Here is a 16,180-nt window from a genome sequence, read left to right as displayed (position 1 = left end):
AGATAATCAAACTAAGACTAATTTGTTTGCAAAATAAGTTTAATCATACTAAACTTAGTGATATGGTTTGGATCTGTGTTCCTACCAAATCTCGTGTGGAGATATAATCCCCGACACTGGAGGTAGAGCCTGTTGGGAGGTAATTGGATCATCGTGGTGGTTCTTCTTGAACAGGTTAGCACCATCCCGTCTGTGCTGTTCTAGTGATAGTAAGTAAATTAGTTATCATGAGATCTGGTTTTTTAAAAGTATGTAGCATCTGCCCTCTTCTCTTTTCCTTCTACTCCAGCCACATGAAGATGCCTGCTCTGGCTTTGCAGTGAAAAGTAAAAGCTCTCTGAGGCCTCCCCAGCCATGCTTCTTGTACAGCTGGCTAAACTGTGAGCCAATTAAACCTCTTTTCTTTATAAAATACCCAGTTTCAGGTATTTCTGTATAGCAATGTGGGAACAGACTAATATACTTAGCCTGATTATTTACATTATGTGCAGCATAGGCTCTTTTTAAGTCTGTTTTGTTGGAACTTTTCATGAGGAGTCTCAAATTGAATTTGTAAAAGCCTCTCGAGACTAGAAGGCCAAGCCAAGGACTCTTCATAAGACTTTGCATTCCTAGAGATTAGGTGAATTCCTCTTTGAGGACCCCAAATATCCTGAGGTTCCTGGGCCTTCCAAGAAGTGGCATTCCTTACTCACCTAGCTGTAAGGCAACCATACAACCATGTATTCTAGTTACCAGGCCAGTTTTTTAACCCATAAAGGGTTTTTATTGGCTCCATAAAGTCAAACTTAGCTTCTTAAAGTTATTTGGTTGTATTTGAAAATAAGACATTCTAGTCAAAGTCTTGGTAATATAAGCAGTAAATACACAATTTCCTGTTACAAGAACAGATTCTTCCTGAACTTGTGCAAGTAACTATGATATAAAAATAAGAATACTTGCTAATAGTTCCCGGATTCTAGAAGGATTATGCAGGGAGAGAATTTTTTCAATTTTGGTTTATAAAAGCATACTTTACTAAATTGCTGTAAGCTATATAGATAGCTTAAAAGAAAAGAAAAACGAATTTCCTTAAATCTGGAAAACAAAACATTAAAGACCCGCAATGTTTCAGACAAACAAACTATTATCCTCATTAGTTCATTCACCTTCATGTAATTAGTTCTTGTTCTGCTTCATCTTGATGAGCAGTTTCACGAACCCGTTAGTTTCTTCATTCGAGTTCTGGAAATTCTTATGCAGTCCAATGGTATAATCTTAAAGTTACCAGAAATCTGTGTTCTAGAGTACTTGTCAGTCTTTTTCATTAATCCTCTTGAAGATGAGGCAATTTAAACTACAGCTCACTGCAAACACTTTCAGAAAAGGATCAAAATATATAGTAACTGTCTTATGAATGACAGAAGACTTAAAATGGCCATGGTTAAAAGTCTGATGACTGTTCATTATCATAATGATGCAGTTGGCAAGGAAGTTTGGCAGTTTTTTGGTATACAAAATGTTAACATACTAGCCAGAATTATGACCGATAGCATTACACCAGAACATACCAGAATTTTTGAAATGTCAAATAATTTATGGAACGCTCATTAATAACATAGATAATAATTTTGAGAAGTCTGAACATCACTTATTATTTAACAGTGCTTCCCATATAATTTAATATATCAAATAAGCCTAATTAATATCTCCAACAGGTTGAGAGACAAATCCTTTGAGACTTTCCAGGGACCCTCTGGAAAGTTCCAAAATTAGAGGTTTAAAAGACATTCTAGTCAAAGCTTTGGTAATATAAGCAGTAAATACACAATTTCCTGTTACAAGAACAGATTCTTCCTGAACTTGTGCAAGTAACTATATTGTATAAAAATAAGAATTTTACTTTAAGAAGTAAAAAAATGTCAAAAAGTTTAAAGCATTTGATTAAATAGGCCCATAGGGCACTGTGAAACATCACCAGTTACAAAAGATTTTAGAGGCAAATACAGAAAACTACATAGTTATAAATATGTGGAGCTAAATAATGAGAACAAATGGACACAAAGAGGGAACAACAGACACTGGGGCCTACTTGAGGTAGGAGGGTGGGAGAAGGTAGAGGACTAGAAAAAAATAACTATTAGGTACTATGCTTAGTACCTGGGTGATGAAATAATTGTCCACCAGACTCCCATGATATGAGTTTACCGATATAACAAACTTGCACTTGTATTCCTGAATCTAAAATAAAAGTTAAAAAAAAATTATCTTGATAAAACACAAAATCTTTGTTTATTTGGCCAGTTACTTAACAGATAAAGAAAATTCTTCACTTTCTTAAACCAGTACTCCAGGAAAATTTGTCATTTTAACAGAGAAAACCTAATTTCTAGTTTTGCATCAGTGTACTATTAATACTATAGCTATAGCTAATTTTAATAAAACTATGTAAATGAATTCATTCAATCTCAGCCATCTTTGACCACATGAGATAAGATTTTTTTTCCCCAAGATTCCTTTTCCATAAGCCTTTTTTAGTCTTGAAACAAATATCCAACTGCTTTTTCTTCCTGCTTTTTTCTCTTATTCTGGCAAACTACTCATTTTACTTTAGCACGGAATTAATTTACTCTCTTTTCCCATAATGGAAAATATATCCTCATGCCTTAGAACTTCTCTTACCAAAAAATACATCCTTTATTGCATATTTTTTTGTATAAAAGTTGTTTCTCTTCACCCTTCTAAATTTGTAACTTAAACTATATATATATTAGAATATTAATACTTAACAATTGTGAACTGTCATGTAGTAATATTCTGTAGATTAATATTATGATTTCTAGAAACATGCTTCCTTATAGTACAATTTCTCATTTTTATTAACAGACCAAATATGTTTAGATACTCTATAGTGTATAAAAGCAATATGCCAAAAGTATATAAATTCAAATTTATGTTCAGCAATTAATGTTTCAGCATTTTATTTTACTAAGAAATGACCTAGACGTTTAATGAATATCTGTTACTTAATCTTACTTAAGTATAACTTTAAGGTTGCAAGTTACCAAAAAGATTTTGGAACCTCTTTTTAAGTTGACGTCTTGTATAAAATGTTATTATTGAAAAGTTCACTTACAAATTTTACTCCAGTTATATTTATTTAACTTACTTGTGCTCAACAATTATACTCAAACTGCTCATGACAACTTCTTGAGACATTAAACAAAGCTAAGCATCATTTTATTTTTCTTGTTGAAAAATCAGGCAATTATCAAAAATATCATAGAAGCAAAGAAACTAAATAGTTAAACGTATGTTTAAACTTGCTTCTTCCTGTCTCTTTTTTTCTTTTGGTAACAGTTGTCTCCCTGAAGTTTGTATTTCTAAAAGATAACTATTGAGTTCAAGAGAAGACAGGTAGGAAATTTACATCTCAAAGGCACAGAAAAAGAGTGTAAGTTTTTTCCAAGGAGGAGTTTTGTAACGTATTTTTGCCTATTATCAAAGATTTTTCTTACGGAGGCTGTGGATGAAATTTTTAGGTGAGTGAGTGACTGAGGAAACATCTAGCAGTTGTCTTTCCCCAAAGTTCATCTAAGTGAACAAAACATCCATTTCTGTTTTCAGATAGTTTTTTTTTTTTCCTCTTCTCAGCCTTACATGGTTGCTTTTGGGATACCTTGAATCCCTGGAGAGTAGGGGTACTTTGAAGTTCAAATTACTGAGGGGCTGGAGTGGAAAGAGAGGGAGTCTGGCAGGGGTAGACAGAAGGATGGCAAAGTAGGAACTTGAAGGGGAAAATATCAAGATTCAAAGTTACTTTATGGAAGATCAGGAGGAGGAAAGGGGAGCAGAAGAAAATGGAAAAAAAGGTCCAGAAGGAAGAGGAAGGAGCCAGTGTGGGCAGTATCTTAGTCTATTTGTGTTGCTCTAAAGGAATACCTGAGACTGGGTAATTTATAAAGAAAAGTATATTTGGTTCATGGTTCTGTAGGCTGTGCAAGAAGCATGGTGCCGGCATCTGCTTCTGATGAAGACTTCAGGCTGATTCTACTCATGGCAGAAGGTGAAGGTGAACCGGCTTGTGCAGAGATCACATGGTGATAGAGGAGGCAAGAGAGAGAGAAGTAATGTGTCAGGCTCTTCTAAACAACCAGCTCTTGGAGGAACTCTTGCAGAAACTAATAGAGCAAGAACTCACCCATTACCACAAGGACAGCACCAGACCATTCATGAGGTATCTGCTCCAATGACCAAAACACCTCCCATTAGGCCACACTTCCAACATTGGGGATCAAATTTTAACATGAAATTGGGAGGAGACAACCCTTTCCAAAGATAAGCAAAAAGAAAGAAAAGACCTTTGTTGTTATAGTGGTTATGGATCTCCAGTTTCCCATGAAACGTGGCATGCCTGTAATCACGCACACATTAACCTGTGACATTAACTAAGTGACTAACCAAGCAGCTAAGGTTGAGACGACAGAATCCCCTTAAAGACCGGGATCTTTATTACAAACTTCCCTGAGAGCTGGTGTGGTTGGACAGAGAATGTCCTTTAAAAAATGTTTAATTGTTATTTTCTTGAGGACAGAGATCCTGTTTTCACTGTTGCTCATTGTGTTCGGTGTCTAATATGTAGTAGGTGCTAAAAATACGTTGAATAAATGAGAAACATTCTTTTTGTTGTTGAAGGTAAGCACTTCACATCTGTTGTTTAGTACTCATTTTAGCATAGCAAACTGATTTTATACGTGATGAAAAAGGAGAGGTCTATTAATTTGCCCAAAGTTGAGAACTGGGATTCCAACCCAGTTTTGACTCAGCCCTTTGCTTTTAGCCAGGGCTTTCCTGCTCAGAAGGATCTAGGAATGGTAAAAATAGTTTGAGATTGAAAAACATGTCTCTAATTATTAGTTTTTTACTCCTTGTATGATCAGTAGCATCATTTGCATGAACTATTTCTATCATATTATCCACAGCATTTCATTTAAACTACACTTTTGGCTCGATGATAATTTTGCCCAGTATGCAAAATATAACAGATGTCACATTCCAACACTTAATTCATTGCCTGGTTGGACTCCAACATCAATTTCTTACTTTAACAAACAAACAAAAGTTGGTTCTACTGGCACAACTCAAATTTATTTTTATATTTTTTATTATATCTGAATCCTTATGGCCCCTAAGTTTTTAGAAGTGTTCAGGTTCTTCCACAGTAAGTAAATAGATATGATAATGCTATCTGCCAACTCTTTATATTTTTTAAACTATAAAATTTATTTTGTAAAATGTCCTTATTTATGAGACCTTTAATGAGTTTCTTGCTTTAAGTATCTGTAGGTTACTTGAAAGAAAGTTTTTATTACAGGCCTAAGACTTGTTTTTCTTTTAACATCTTTCATGGTTGAAATAGAATATAAATTCAGGCATCAAATTTAGGTTAGTTTTAGCTGTAAATGACTAATAGTCTGCAATAGAACAAGTTTCTATAAGCAGTATTTTTAATGTTTCAGTATGTACTCTACTAAAACTTTTCAGCATTAATTCATACTAACATGCAGTTTAATGAACTTACTAGGAAAAGCATGGTAAAAATTTTGGATTTTCTGGGTGTACTGAGAGATCTAGCAAAAATGCATCCCAAAGTGCAAAAACCTTACATTTATTTCTCTTTATGACAAGTGTAAACTGTTAAGGTTAAGTGGGTGGGGCAACCGGAAGTAATTACTAAGGCCAGTGGCATTTTTGTGGTTTAATAAAGGCAGAAGCTAATTATTCAGTTTTTATTTAAGTGAAATGGTGCCAAAAAGGAGGTTCCTGCAGAGCAGCTGCACTCCTTCAGTGTTACCCTAATTTACCAAAGACACAACTGTCACAAACAAAACTTTTAAACTTGATATATAGCCACAAAAGTAAGGAGGCTTTTGTTTGGAGTGCATGCAGAAGAACTCCTTTATACAAATCAACCGGCAGATGACGGACAATGATGAAAATTTGATTCTTTGAAGTCATAATAGTCATTGAAATGTGTGAAATTCTGGTATTGAAAAGAGAGCGGCCAGCAAGACTCTAAATCCTGGGTGGTTGCAAGAAGCTTGCTGGGAGGTTTTTCTGCATTTTGACACCAACTTCCCATTGCTTGTTCCCTGCTTCCTTTGTTAAAGAAAAAAAAAGTTGAATTCACAGAAGATAAATGGAGACAGTTGATAACCGAATCATACAATTTTAATATGGAAAACTAATATTTTATCATGGAAATTGGTATTTGAAAGAATAAAGTTCATATACGTATACTGGTACATTCATAGTGATTTTTTAAATTCCTCTTCATTTATGTAGACTTGTGAAATGGCGGGTCAGCTATCATCTCCTCCAAAATTTAAAATTGTTGAAGATATAGTATTGAAAGAATGAACTTTGGAATTATAACATGCATCTTTCCATTAGCAAATTTTGACTTGAATGCCCTTAATCTGTGAATTATTGACTTATTAGTTATCATTTATTAAAATAGCATATTGTACATAAGGTTGTATTTCTGAAACTTTATTAGGATAATGACATTAATAATGGAAACATAGGTTTCATACTTGACCCAACTATTCAACAATTAAAAGTTTTAAAATTCAATAAATCTGTGTATATTACTTATGGAGTAGCTTGTTTTATTGGAATTTATAGATAATTATTAATTGGTGAGTCTTGAGGTTCTTCAGGTGCCAGCTTGAAGGCTTTTCATACCTATGTGATTTCGTTTTTTGAATTATTATTTATAAATTATTTATCTCTATTTTACCAGTAAAATGAGAAATTTGTAAAAGGCAATAGTGACGTCTTTCTCCAAAGCATTTCTAGCTTTTCTAAATAGGTTTCAAAAACTCACAGGTGATCCATATTGCCATACAAAAGTAGAAATCCATAAAGAATACAGTTAGTTCAATATAATTTAAATAGTTTACAGATTTTAAATTTTTTTTGTGGAAGTTAGATCTCAGGTAGCTCCGTGAGAATTTAGAGGGAACCACACAAAGCATTGAAGACACAAGTAGAGTTCAGCATAGCGCCTCGTAGTTCTTTTCAAGTGTTACATTGTTTTCATGGAATCTTGGAGTGGGAGCTTTAACCCATTGAAATGCACTTAAAGAACAGGTTCTTCTGTCACTAGCCGAAGCTGTGTGGATGAAATGATAACAATAGGGTGTCGTGATGCATTTTTAAAGTGTGAGAAATCAGGTTGTCTAGACTGAGAGTGTGCCTACAGGGACTAGGAATTTTAGAGCCTCTGTGCCCTTTAGGTGTCAAGTATATGAGAGATGCCAAGCCTCTTTATTCTGTCTTTGGCAGCAGCTCAACTGGGCTGTAGTACCTTACATGTCTTCTGCATGCAAAAACAGTGATTCTGTGTCATGACAACTTGGATTCCCAAAATCAGAAACCCACTTGTTCAAATGCCAACTTTAAATTAGGGGAAGATATCAAATAATTGCCGTAATTTGAGGAGACATGGAAGTTTGGTAGTTACGAGTTCAAAATATAAATAGCTTAGCAACATTGTGTAGACACTTTTTAAAAAAGGTTTTCTATCCTAAAATTTATACTGTCCTTTCTACTTTGTAGATCAAATACTGTTTTATAGTATAAATCAAGAAATACTATTTCAATTTTTTTCAAAACTTGAAAAAGTTTAAAATCTTAAGTTCTTTAATCACTTTGACATATATGTATCACAGTATAGAAGTAGGTAAAGTAAAAGTGTTTCCTCTAATCTTCCTGAGGTAACTATGTTAAGAGTTTAATGTGTTTCCTTTCATATAGTTCTAAAAATAGACATAATTTACAGCTCCAGCTTTTATGAACTCAGCTCAGAACAGAGGGAATGCTTTGGAATTTGGAAAAGATGCCCCACGCCATAATTCTATAACATGCTTATAGTGTTCATTTATACCCAGCTTAAGCTGTATATAATATTAAATAATAAACTACTATGGCAGATTGCAAGTATTACAGTGAATTCAAAGGAGGATTTAAACATTGAGGACTTCCCAGGAGTTGAGCCACTTAAGCTCTTAAGTAGAGACGTATATGCTTCAGGAAGTCGTTAAATGTAATAATGCTTAAACTTTTTTTGAAGTTGAACCTGAATATTAGAAATTACCAATTAAAATATTTCACACCTTTAAAAATTATGTGCCAACTTCACTCATTTTGTTTTTACTTTAACCTAGATATAGAGAAACTTTAAAAATAAATAAATGTAGGCACATATTAGAAGTGCACATTTGTGTAAATATTTATATGGATAATTTTGATAGTTTCTCTAAACAGACAAGCTGTGACAAAGTAGCCACACCTAATTATTGATGCAGGTGGAAAGGTATTGTGTTAAATAGAGGATTGGTTGCCAACTAAAATAACTTTAAAGAACTGGTTTTCAATCTTGTGGATAGAGAGACTAGTCAAGTCAGAAATGTGCCTAAGTGTTTTTCCCACTAGTATGTACTGCAGCTAAGTATTCTTGCCAATTATTTGGTTCATAGCATTGATAGATTGAAACTACAAATAAACATTAGTCTTCATTAGGGTGTGTATTATAATGACATAAAAATTCACAGACATTTTCTAGTTTTCACAAGTTTGGTATAATCATTTTTATGTTAACTCTTGTTTTTACCAAGTTATCGAAAATTTACGTTAGTAAGTGAACCATGATTTTAAAATGCTTCATTATTAAGCATATGGTTGACCCCAGTGTGATTTACTTTGATCACATAAAGTATTTTACCATTACTAAATGGAGGTTTAACCCATTTATGTCTGAGGTTGCAATTTTTTGAATGTTTGCAATCAGACTTTGGCAATGGCCTTAAGCAGTAGGATGTAAATAACTCCCACGTGCTTAGAGTTCCAATAATGAAACAGTAGGCATAAATAGGTTTTAAACTCTGAATTACTTTACTAATTTGTGTCCTGACTGCCACTATGTTTGGATAAATGTATCTATTCTGGGGCATCAAAATTCTGTGCATTTTTAAAATGAGCATTTGTTACTGGATAACATTATAGAAAATCAAGTTAAAGTTACCATTGATTTCATCTCACATTTTGGCAAGAATTGTGCCACTGTTTGGGATTACTTTTGCAGAATATGTTTGATCGTATCATTTCTCTAGTAGGTTTCACCAAAGGGAGATACATCAAAATGCTAATTAAAGTTGTTAATTTTAATTGTTTACAAAAAGTTCAGGTTTCCCTCTGAAGGTAATGCCTTGTGGGTAAGCAATTTGACACAGAAACTGTAAATAACAGATTGTCTTCTATTTAAGATTTAAATATTAGCCCTTTGTCAGATGAGTAGATTGCAAAAATTTTCTCCCATTCTGTAGGTTGCCTGTTCACTCTGATGGTAGTTTCTTTTGCTGTGCAGAAGCTCTTTAGTTTAATTAGATCCCATTTGTCAATTTTGGCTTTTGCTGCCGTTGCTTTTGGTGTTTTAGACATGAAGTCTTTGCCCATGCCTATGTCCTGTATGGTACTACCTAGGTTTTCCTCTAGGGTTTTTATGGTATTAGGTCTAACATTTAAGTCTCTAATCCATCTTGAACTAATTTTCGTATAAGGAGTAAGGAAAGGATCCAGTTTCAGCTTTCTACTTATGGCTAGCCAATTTTCCCAGCACCATTTATTAAATAGGGAATCCTTTCCCCATTTCTTGTTTCTCTCAGGTTTGTCAAAGATCAGATGGCTGTAGATGATATAATTATATTAAAATCATTTTCAAAAAAAAAAGATTTAAATAAACATGCAAATAAAGATATACTTTTTATATCCCCTTTTCATATTTCCTTTATATTTTTTCTCCTCTGACTAGTTCACACTTGTTCACAAAGTAAGAGCATTGTTGACTATAGGCTCTTCTCCTAGCAAACAGTCTCTTCAGAAAATGCCAATGCTTTGTTGGACAAAAGGGCGTAAATTTTTTTACAATCCTTTTCCACTGTCTCCTACCACCTCCCCCTAATAAACCATTTACAGGTATCTAAATAGCAATTTATGTTGTAAAGTATCAGAATGGTAGTGAAATAAACCAGAAAGTTTCTCTCAATTTATGAACAAATCTGAATGGAGTTGTATGAATATAGGAAACAACAAAAGTACATTAGTGAGTATATAGGCTGTTTGAAATATTTTTTTTTTTTTTGGCTTGTTTTTCTGTAGGATATCACTACTTTAACTGGCGTTCCAGAAGAGCATATAAAAACTAGAAAAGTCAGGATCTTTGTTCCTGCTCGCAATAACATGCAGTCTGGAGTAAACAACACAAAGAAATGGAAGATGGAGTTTGATACCAGGGAGCGATGGGAAAATCCTTTGATGGGTTGGGCATCAACGTGAGTACTTTAGTTTAATGTGAATATTGTCAGCTCTCTTTTTCTGTGTAGATTTTTATTTTAAATATGATTTCAAACTCCTTTATGTACAGTATACTTAGGACAGTACTTTTTGATGCTGTGCTCTTAGCACAATAAACTGTGACATAGTCTTTTTCAGAGTACTACTTATTAGATAAAAATGACTGAGTTTGAGAGCACTGTTATGGAACTCAAAGCTATGTATACAGTAGTCCCCCCTTATCTGCAGTTTTGCTTTCTACGGTTTCAGTTATCCGACGGACGGTACAATAAGATATTTCGAGAGATGGAGAGAGACTACACTTATATAACTTTTCTTACAGTATATCTTTATAATTGTTCAATTTTATTGTAACTTAATGTCTTACTATGCTTAATTTATAAGTTATACTTTATCATAGGTCTGTGTGTTTAGGAAAATACAGGATTTGGTACTATTCGTGATTTTAAGCATCCACTGGCATTCAATAGGAGTTTTGGAACTTGTCCCCCCTCCTCAGATAAGGGGGAATACTGTTTTATCCAAGATACTGTATGAATAATATTTGTAATATGGTGACACTAACTTGTCTTAAAATTACAATAAACTTCTTTGTAATATTTTATATATATATATATATAAAATATATATATCTTTTTTGTTTGGGGGGGTAAGAACTAGGTGAATTTAGAAATTAGCTAACGAGGGAAACTTGTAAGTTCCTGAGATATTGTGATTAATAAATTACATTTTATTTTTATTTATTTATTATTTTCTTTAGAGATGGGGTCTCGCCCCCTTGCCCAGGCTGGAGTGCAGTGATGTGATCCTAGCTCACTGCAGCCCTGAACTCCTGGGTGATAAAGCAGTCCTCTCACCTTAATCCCCCAAGTAGCTGGGAATATAGGTACATACCACAGCTCCTGGCTAATTTTTTTTATCTTTTTGTAGAAATGGAGCCTCGCTTTGTTGCCCGGGCTGGTCTCCAACTCCCGGCTTCAAGCGATCCACCCACCTCAGCCTCGAAAAGTACTGGGATTACAGGTGTGAGCCACCACGCCTGGCCATTGAATTGCTTTTTAACAGTGTGTTGGAATAAATTCTTGTGGTACTAATGAAGTCAGTGACCTAATTCTCCATAATGGAATAGGGCCCAAATGTTAAATAGAAGGGCTGATTCTAGTTAAATTTAAAAAGCTGACATTAGAGAAAACATTAGGCAGATAAGCTAGAAAATTGTCTTTCATATTGAAACTCTTAGAACATTGTATGTGTCCAGTCTCCAGTTGAAGGTAGTTATAAACTTAAATTAGAAAATGTAGACTGTCTTGTTTTAGAAAAGTATAATATGCAACATCATTTCCTGTTGATTACTTGGGAGACCTTTTTTTTAGAAAACATCATGTTGCAGTTTAAATATAATTATTTTATTAGGCAAATGATATATAGGCACAATATTTTAGTTTTCTTCTTATGTTGCAGTTTAGTTCATTTATTAAAATGAGAAAAAAGTCAAACAATACAAATTCAATTAGAACATCATAAAAATACAAATGTACTTCCACAGATCTACAAATTTGTTATAAGATTAGTTATAATTCAATGTGTTATAAAATTAAGAGAACCAAAATGAAACACTTTGCTAAGAATATTCTGCTTTGTCATACCACCTAAGTAGAGTCTGGAGCACTCACTGGTAATAAAGCTGAGAAACAGATACTTATCCAACTTAGTCTTTGTAGTGAATCTGTATATGTGAGATGAGGCCGCCACGTCATGGTTACAAGGAAGGGATGGAATCAGCTCATCTCCCTCGAAGCCCATAGTTGTCATGTCTCCTGTAGAAGTAGTATAAGACCTGGCCTGGAAATTGTTAGAAAGGGAGCTACCAAATGGAAAACTGAATCTACCCAGTTTCTGGAAAACAACAGATGGAGGAACATTTGGCTTCCAAACTTTTTCATACATGAGATAATTTTCTTAAGTAATCTTGCTCTGGTGGGTTGTATATTCTGAGTGCTTGTCAAGAAAACAGAAGTCTCCCATTAACTCTAACTTCAAAGAATAAATACCAGGTCAGATTTCCCAATGCACCTTACTGTTTCAAGAGATTCCTGGTGGTGCCTGCATCAGTAAGTATGGTCATATATAGACAAAAGCAGTGGTTCTCAACTGAGGGTGCTTTTGTTTCCTTAAGACATTTGCCAGTGTGTGGAGACATTCCTGGTTGTAACAAGTGATGGCTTCTGCTGACATCTAGTTAATAATGGCAGTGCTATGAGACACAGGACTGCCCTCCTTTGCAACCAAGAAAGAATTTTCTGGCCTCCCAAAAGTAGAAGATGCTGAGGATTAAAAGCCCCAGTATCAAGGAGAATACTTTCTGAGACCTTTTTTTTTTTTTCCTTACAAAAACGCAGTATCCCCACCAATGTGAGATGTTAGATCACATTTTTGTACAAGGGTGGTTGTGGTAGGTGGAATTCTAAGATGCCCCAGGATATCTGCTTTTTTGTTGCAACTCTCATCATCCTCTTCCATAAGGTATGGCTACGTCCGTGACTTGTTCTAGATAGTTGATTATGGCATAGGTGAGGGGATGCTCTCTGGGGATTACCTTTCCTTATATCAGAAACAATAGGAATCTATATTTTCTTTCTATCTTGTGTTTGCTTTCATAATAAAGTGATTTAGAATATCCCCCTGTTCATGGAAATTTTGCCCTGTAGTCTAAGGCCTTTCATACGTAATTGAATATTTTTGTTCTTTTTTACATTTTAGATCCAGGGGGTACATGTGCAGGTTTGTTACATGAATGTATTGGGTGATGCTGGGGTTTGGGCTTCTAGTCAACTCATCACCCAAATAGTAAACACAATGCCCAATAGGCAGTTTTTCAACTCTTGCCCCCTCTCCCTCTCCTCTCTATTGGAGTTCCCAGTGTTTATTGTTTCCATCTTTATATCCATGTGTACCCATCGTTCAGCTTTCACAAATGAGAACATGCAGTATTTTGATTTTCTGTTTCTGCATTAATTCACTTAGGATGATGTCCTCCTGCTTCATCCATGTTGCCGCAGAGGACATGATTTGATTCTTCTTTATTGCTGCATAGGATTGCATGATGTTTATGTATCACATTTTCTTTATGTACCACATTTCTGTATCCAATCCATTGTTGATGGACACTTAGGTTGATTCCTTGACTTTGCTATTATGAATGGTTTCTTTCTGATAAAATGAGTTCTTTTCCTTTGGGTAGATACCCAGTAGTGAGACTGCTAGGTCAAATGGTAGTTCTGTTTTTAGTTCTTTGAGAAATCTCCATACTGTATTCCATAGGGGTTGAATTGCTTTACATTCCCACCATTAGAATGTAAGCATTTCCTTTTCTCTGCATCCTTGCCAACAATAGCCATTCTGACTGGTATGAAATGGTATCTCATGGTAGTTTTGATTTGCATTTCTGTGATGATTAGTGCTGTTGAGCATTTTTCATGTTTATTGGCCATTTGTATATTTTCTTTTGAGGAGTAGGTGTTGGTATCCTTTTTATTTTATGTTTCACATAATATATGGAGTCATTTGGTAAACCACAGGCTTCTAGAAGCTGAAGGAATTTATAAGGAAAAACATTTGTCCCTATCCAGTGATTGAAATGTTAATGATTACTGTTTTTCAATCACATGAGATTTTTACATGTTCATCTATTCCCCAGACTCACTGTTGTAATACATTCCCAGCAACATTCAGTAATAAATCATTATTTGAGTACTTGTGCCTTATATACTCTAAATTGTTTATGGGTAAAATATTTATATAAGAATATACATTTGAGTGGTATAGAGGAGAAAAAGTAATATCTTCCTCACATCTATTGCAAAGTTTGTGGCTGAGACATCTGTAACAAAAGATAGTTTAATGAGAGACTCTAGCACACAGTTTCATTTTGTGTAAGTTTTATGTGATACAGGAGCCTTCAGGAATGAAGACCCAAAGAAACAGGGAAATCTGTGTATTTTTGTGCTTAGTTTTGAGGAAGAGTAGACAGTCATACAGAAAGATGGTTGGACAGAGTTTATGATCTAATGATCATAAAGTAGGGAGAACTTAGCCAGACCTGTTTGTTCAGATTCTTGTCTGTGTCTCTGTGTCTTCAGAAATGAGGACATTCCGTTCCTCCTGTTACAGGGTGGACAGTTCTGGAATGAGGGTCTTAGGACTGACTTCAGAAGGTCAGATAATTCTGTTATGTCCTACTTCAGGGGAGAGTGTCAGAGAGACCTTCCTGCTTCTGCTGTTTTCTCAAATGCCAAGCTGCCATATTTTGGGGATACTGTGTCCTGAAGACCATTAGTGGGTTGTTTAAATAAATAAAGTTTTACTTTGCTGTGCTTGTACAAAGGTTCACACAATCATTATTATAGTATTGCTTAGTCTGGAAATAGCATAATTAAATTTTGAAATATGTAGTGATTTAATACTCTGATGCTTTAAGACAAAACTGTAACCTACTGTGCATAAAAATGGAAATGCTGTTTTTATTACATATTGATTGAAAATGAGATATACTACATGTTTGGGAGGTAAAGTTCTTTTCAAAACGTAGTTTTGCCAAAGTAAAACGTTTTTTGAAGCAATAGACCCTGTCTGCAATTGGTTTATCTGAGACGTTATTTTGAATCTTGAATATTTTTAAAAAATATTCATTACTTGTTTTTGTTCTGATGTTAAGAAGCAACCAGTAGCATGAAAAAATGTAAGAAAAAAATTATTATTTAAAATATTTACTTATTTGATTTGATTAGAATAGAGAATTGCTACTCTTTTTTTAGCATTTTTAATGACACAAAAATAGTATATAATTTTACTGCTTGAACATATTGAATTCTGACTTCTTTTGGTGAGATATTTTAAAGCTTTTTATAAAATTGTTGGAATTGTAAGCTGAAGGTTTTTCATGATCATCTAATTAAATTTTATCACTTAATTAAAAAGTAAACCTGTGTCCCAGATAAATTAATGGGTTGACCATAGTTTGGGTTCTCAACCGGCTTATATTTTATTTTACAATTATATATATAATACTAATATGTAGAATATTAAAGATATAAAATACTTTAAACCTGGCTAGATAAGTTCATGTAGACTTGTATTTTTTTTTTAATCAGGAGAATTACTATATTTAATGGAGAAAAGAGAATGTTAATATTTTCATGTGTTTTTTGCTGTGGTCAAGGAATGATTTTAGGATATGCTAAAAGAGAAATGACTATCCATCCTATACCTAGAATATATTTGTTTCCAAAGCCACAAGGTTTCCTAATTTAGGGGATCTTGGGCTTAACTTTATTCATTTCTTCTAACTGATAGATAATTCTATCTAGGTCTATTATATTGATGGAATGGCTTGGAGGATTTAACAAACATCTAACCCTGCTAATGTAAGAGTATTACAGAGGATTAGAAGTATGCAGTATAAGAAATACGACAAATGTAACACCTGCAGAGATTATTTTTATATACCTTTGGAAGGATTTTTTTTTTCTTTTTTTATCTTGCTTTTAAATACACAGGAAAGGACACATTTCATTGAGCAGCAGAGGCAGTGCTAATGGAAAAGGTAATTTTACAAAGTTACAATGGTAATATTGTGACAGAAATTTGAAATCTTAAGTCTTTTCCCATATGTTTTCCTCAGTGGGGATTGAGGAGAAGGATCCTCATTGTGAAAATGGGCTTCGTGACTATAAACATCGTTTTATTTTTTAAAAATATACTGAATACATTTCATTGTTATCTGCTT

The 16,180-nt window shown here is 34.0% G+C and overlaps 1 protein-coding gene across 2 annotated transcripts in view; it reads left to right on the top strand.

Moving 5' to 3' along the window:
• LOC105499367 (NADH:ubiquinone oxidoreductase subunit S4) overlaps positions 1-16,180 on the top strand; it is a 116,293-nt gene that overhangs the window by 74,237 nt on the left and 25,876 nt on the right. For both annotated transcript variants that reach the window (XM_071098941.1, XM_011771914.3), the window contains exon 3: positions 10,201-10,373. In XM_071098941.1, the coding sequence (XP_070955042.1) occupies positions 10,201-10,373 (173 nt within the window). The remainder of the gene's footprint in view (positions 1-10,200; positions 10,374-16,180) is intronic.

Source organism: Macaca nemestrina, chromosome 6, assembly GCF_043159975.1.
Source record: "Macaca nemestrina isolate mMacNem1 chromosome 6, mMacNem.hap1, whole genome shotgun sequence".
Taxonomy (NCBI): Eukaryota; Metazoa; Chordata; class Mammalia; order Primates; family Cercopithecidae; genus Macaca; species Macaca nemestrina.
Note: the sequence above shows the minus strand (reverse complement) of the source record. Positions and strands in the feature narration are given on the sequence as shown.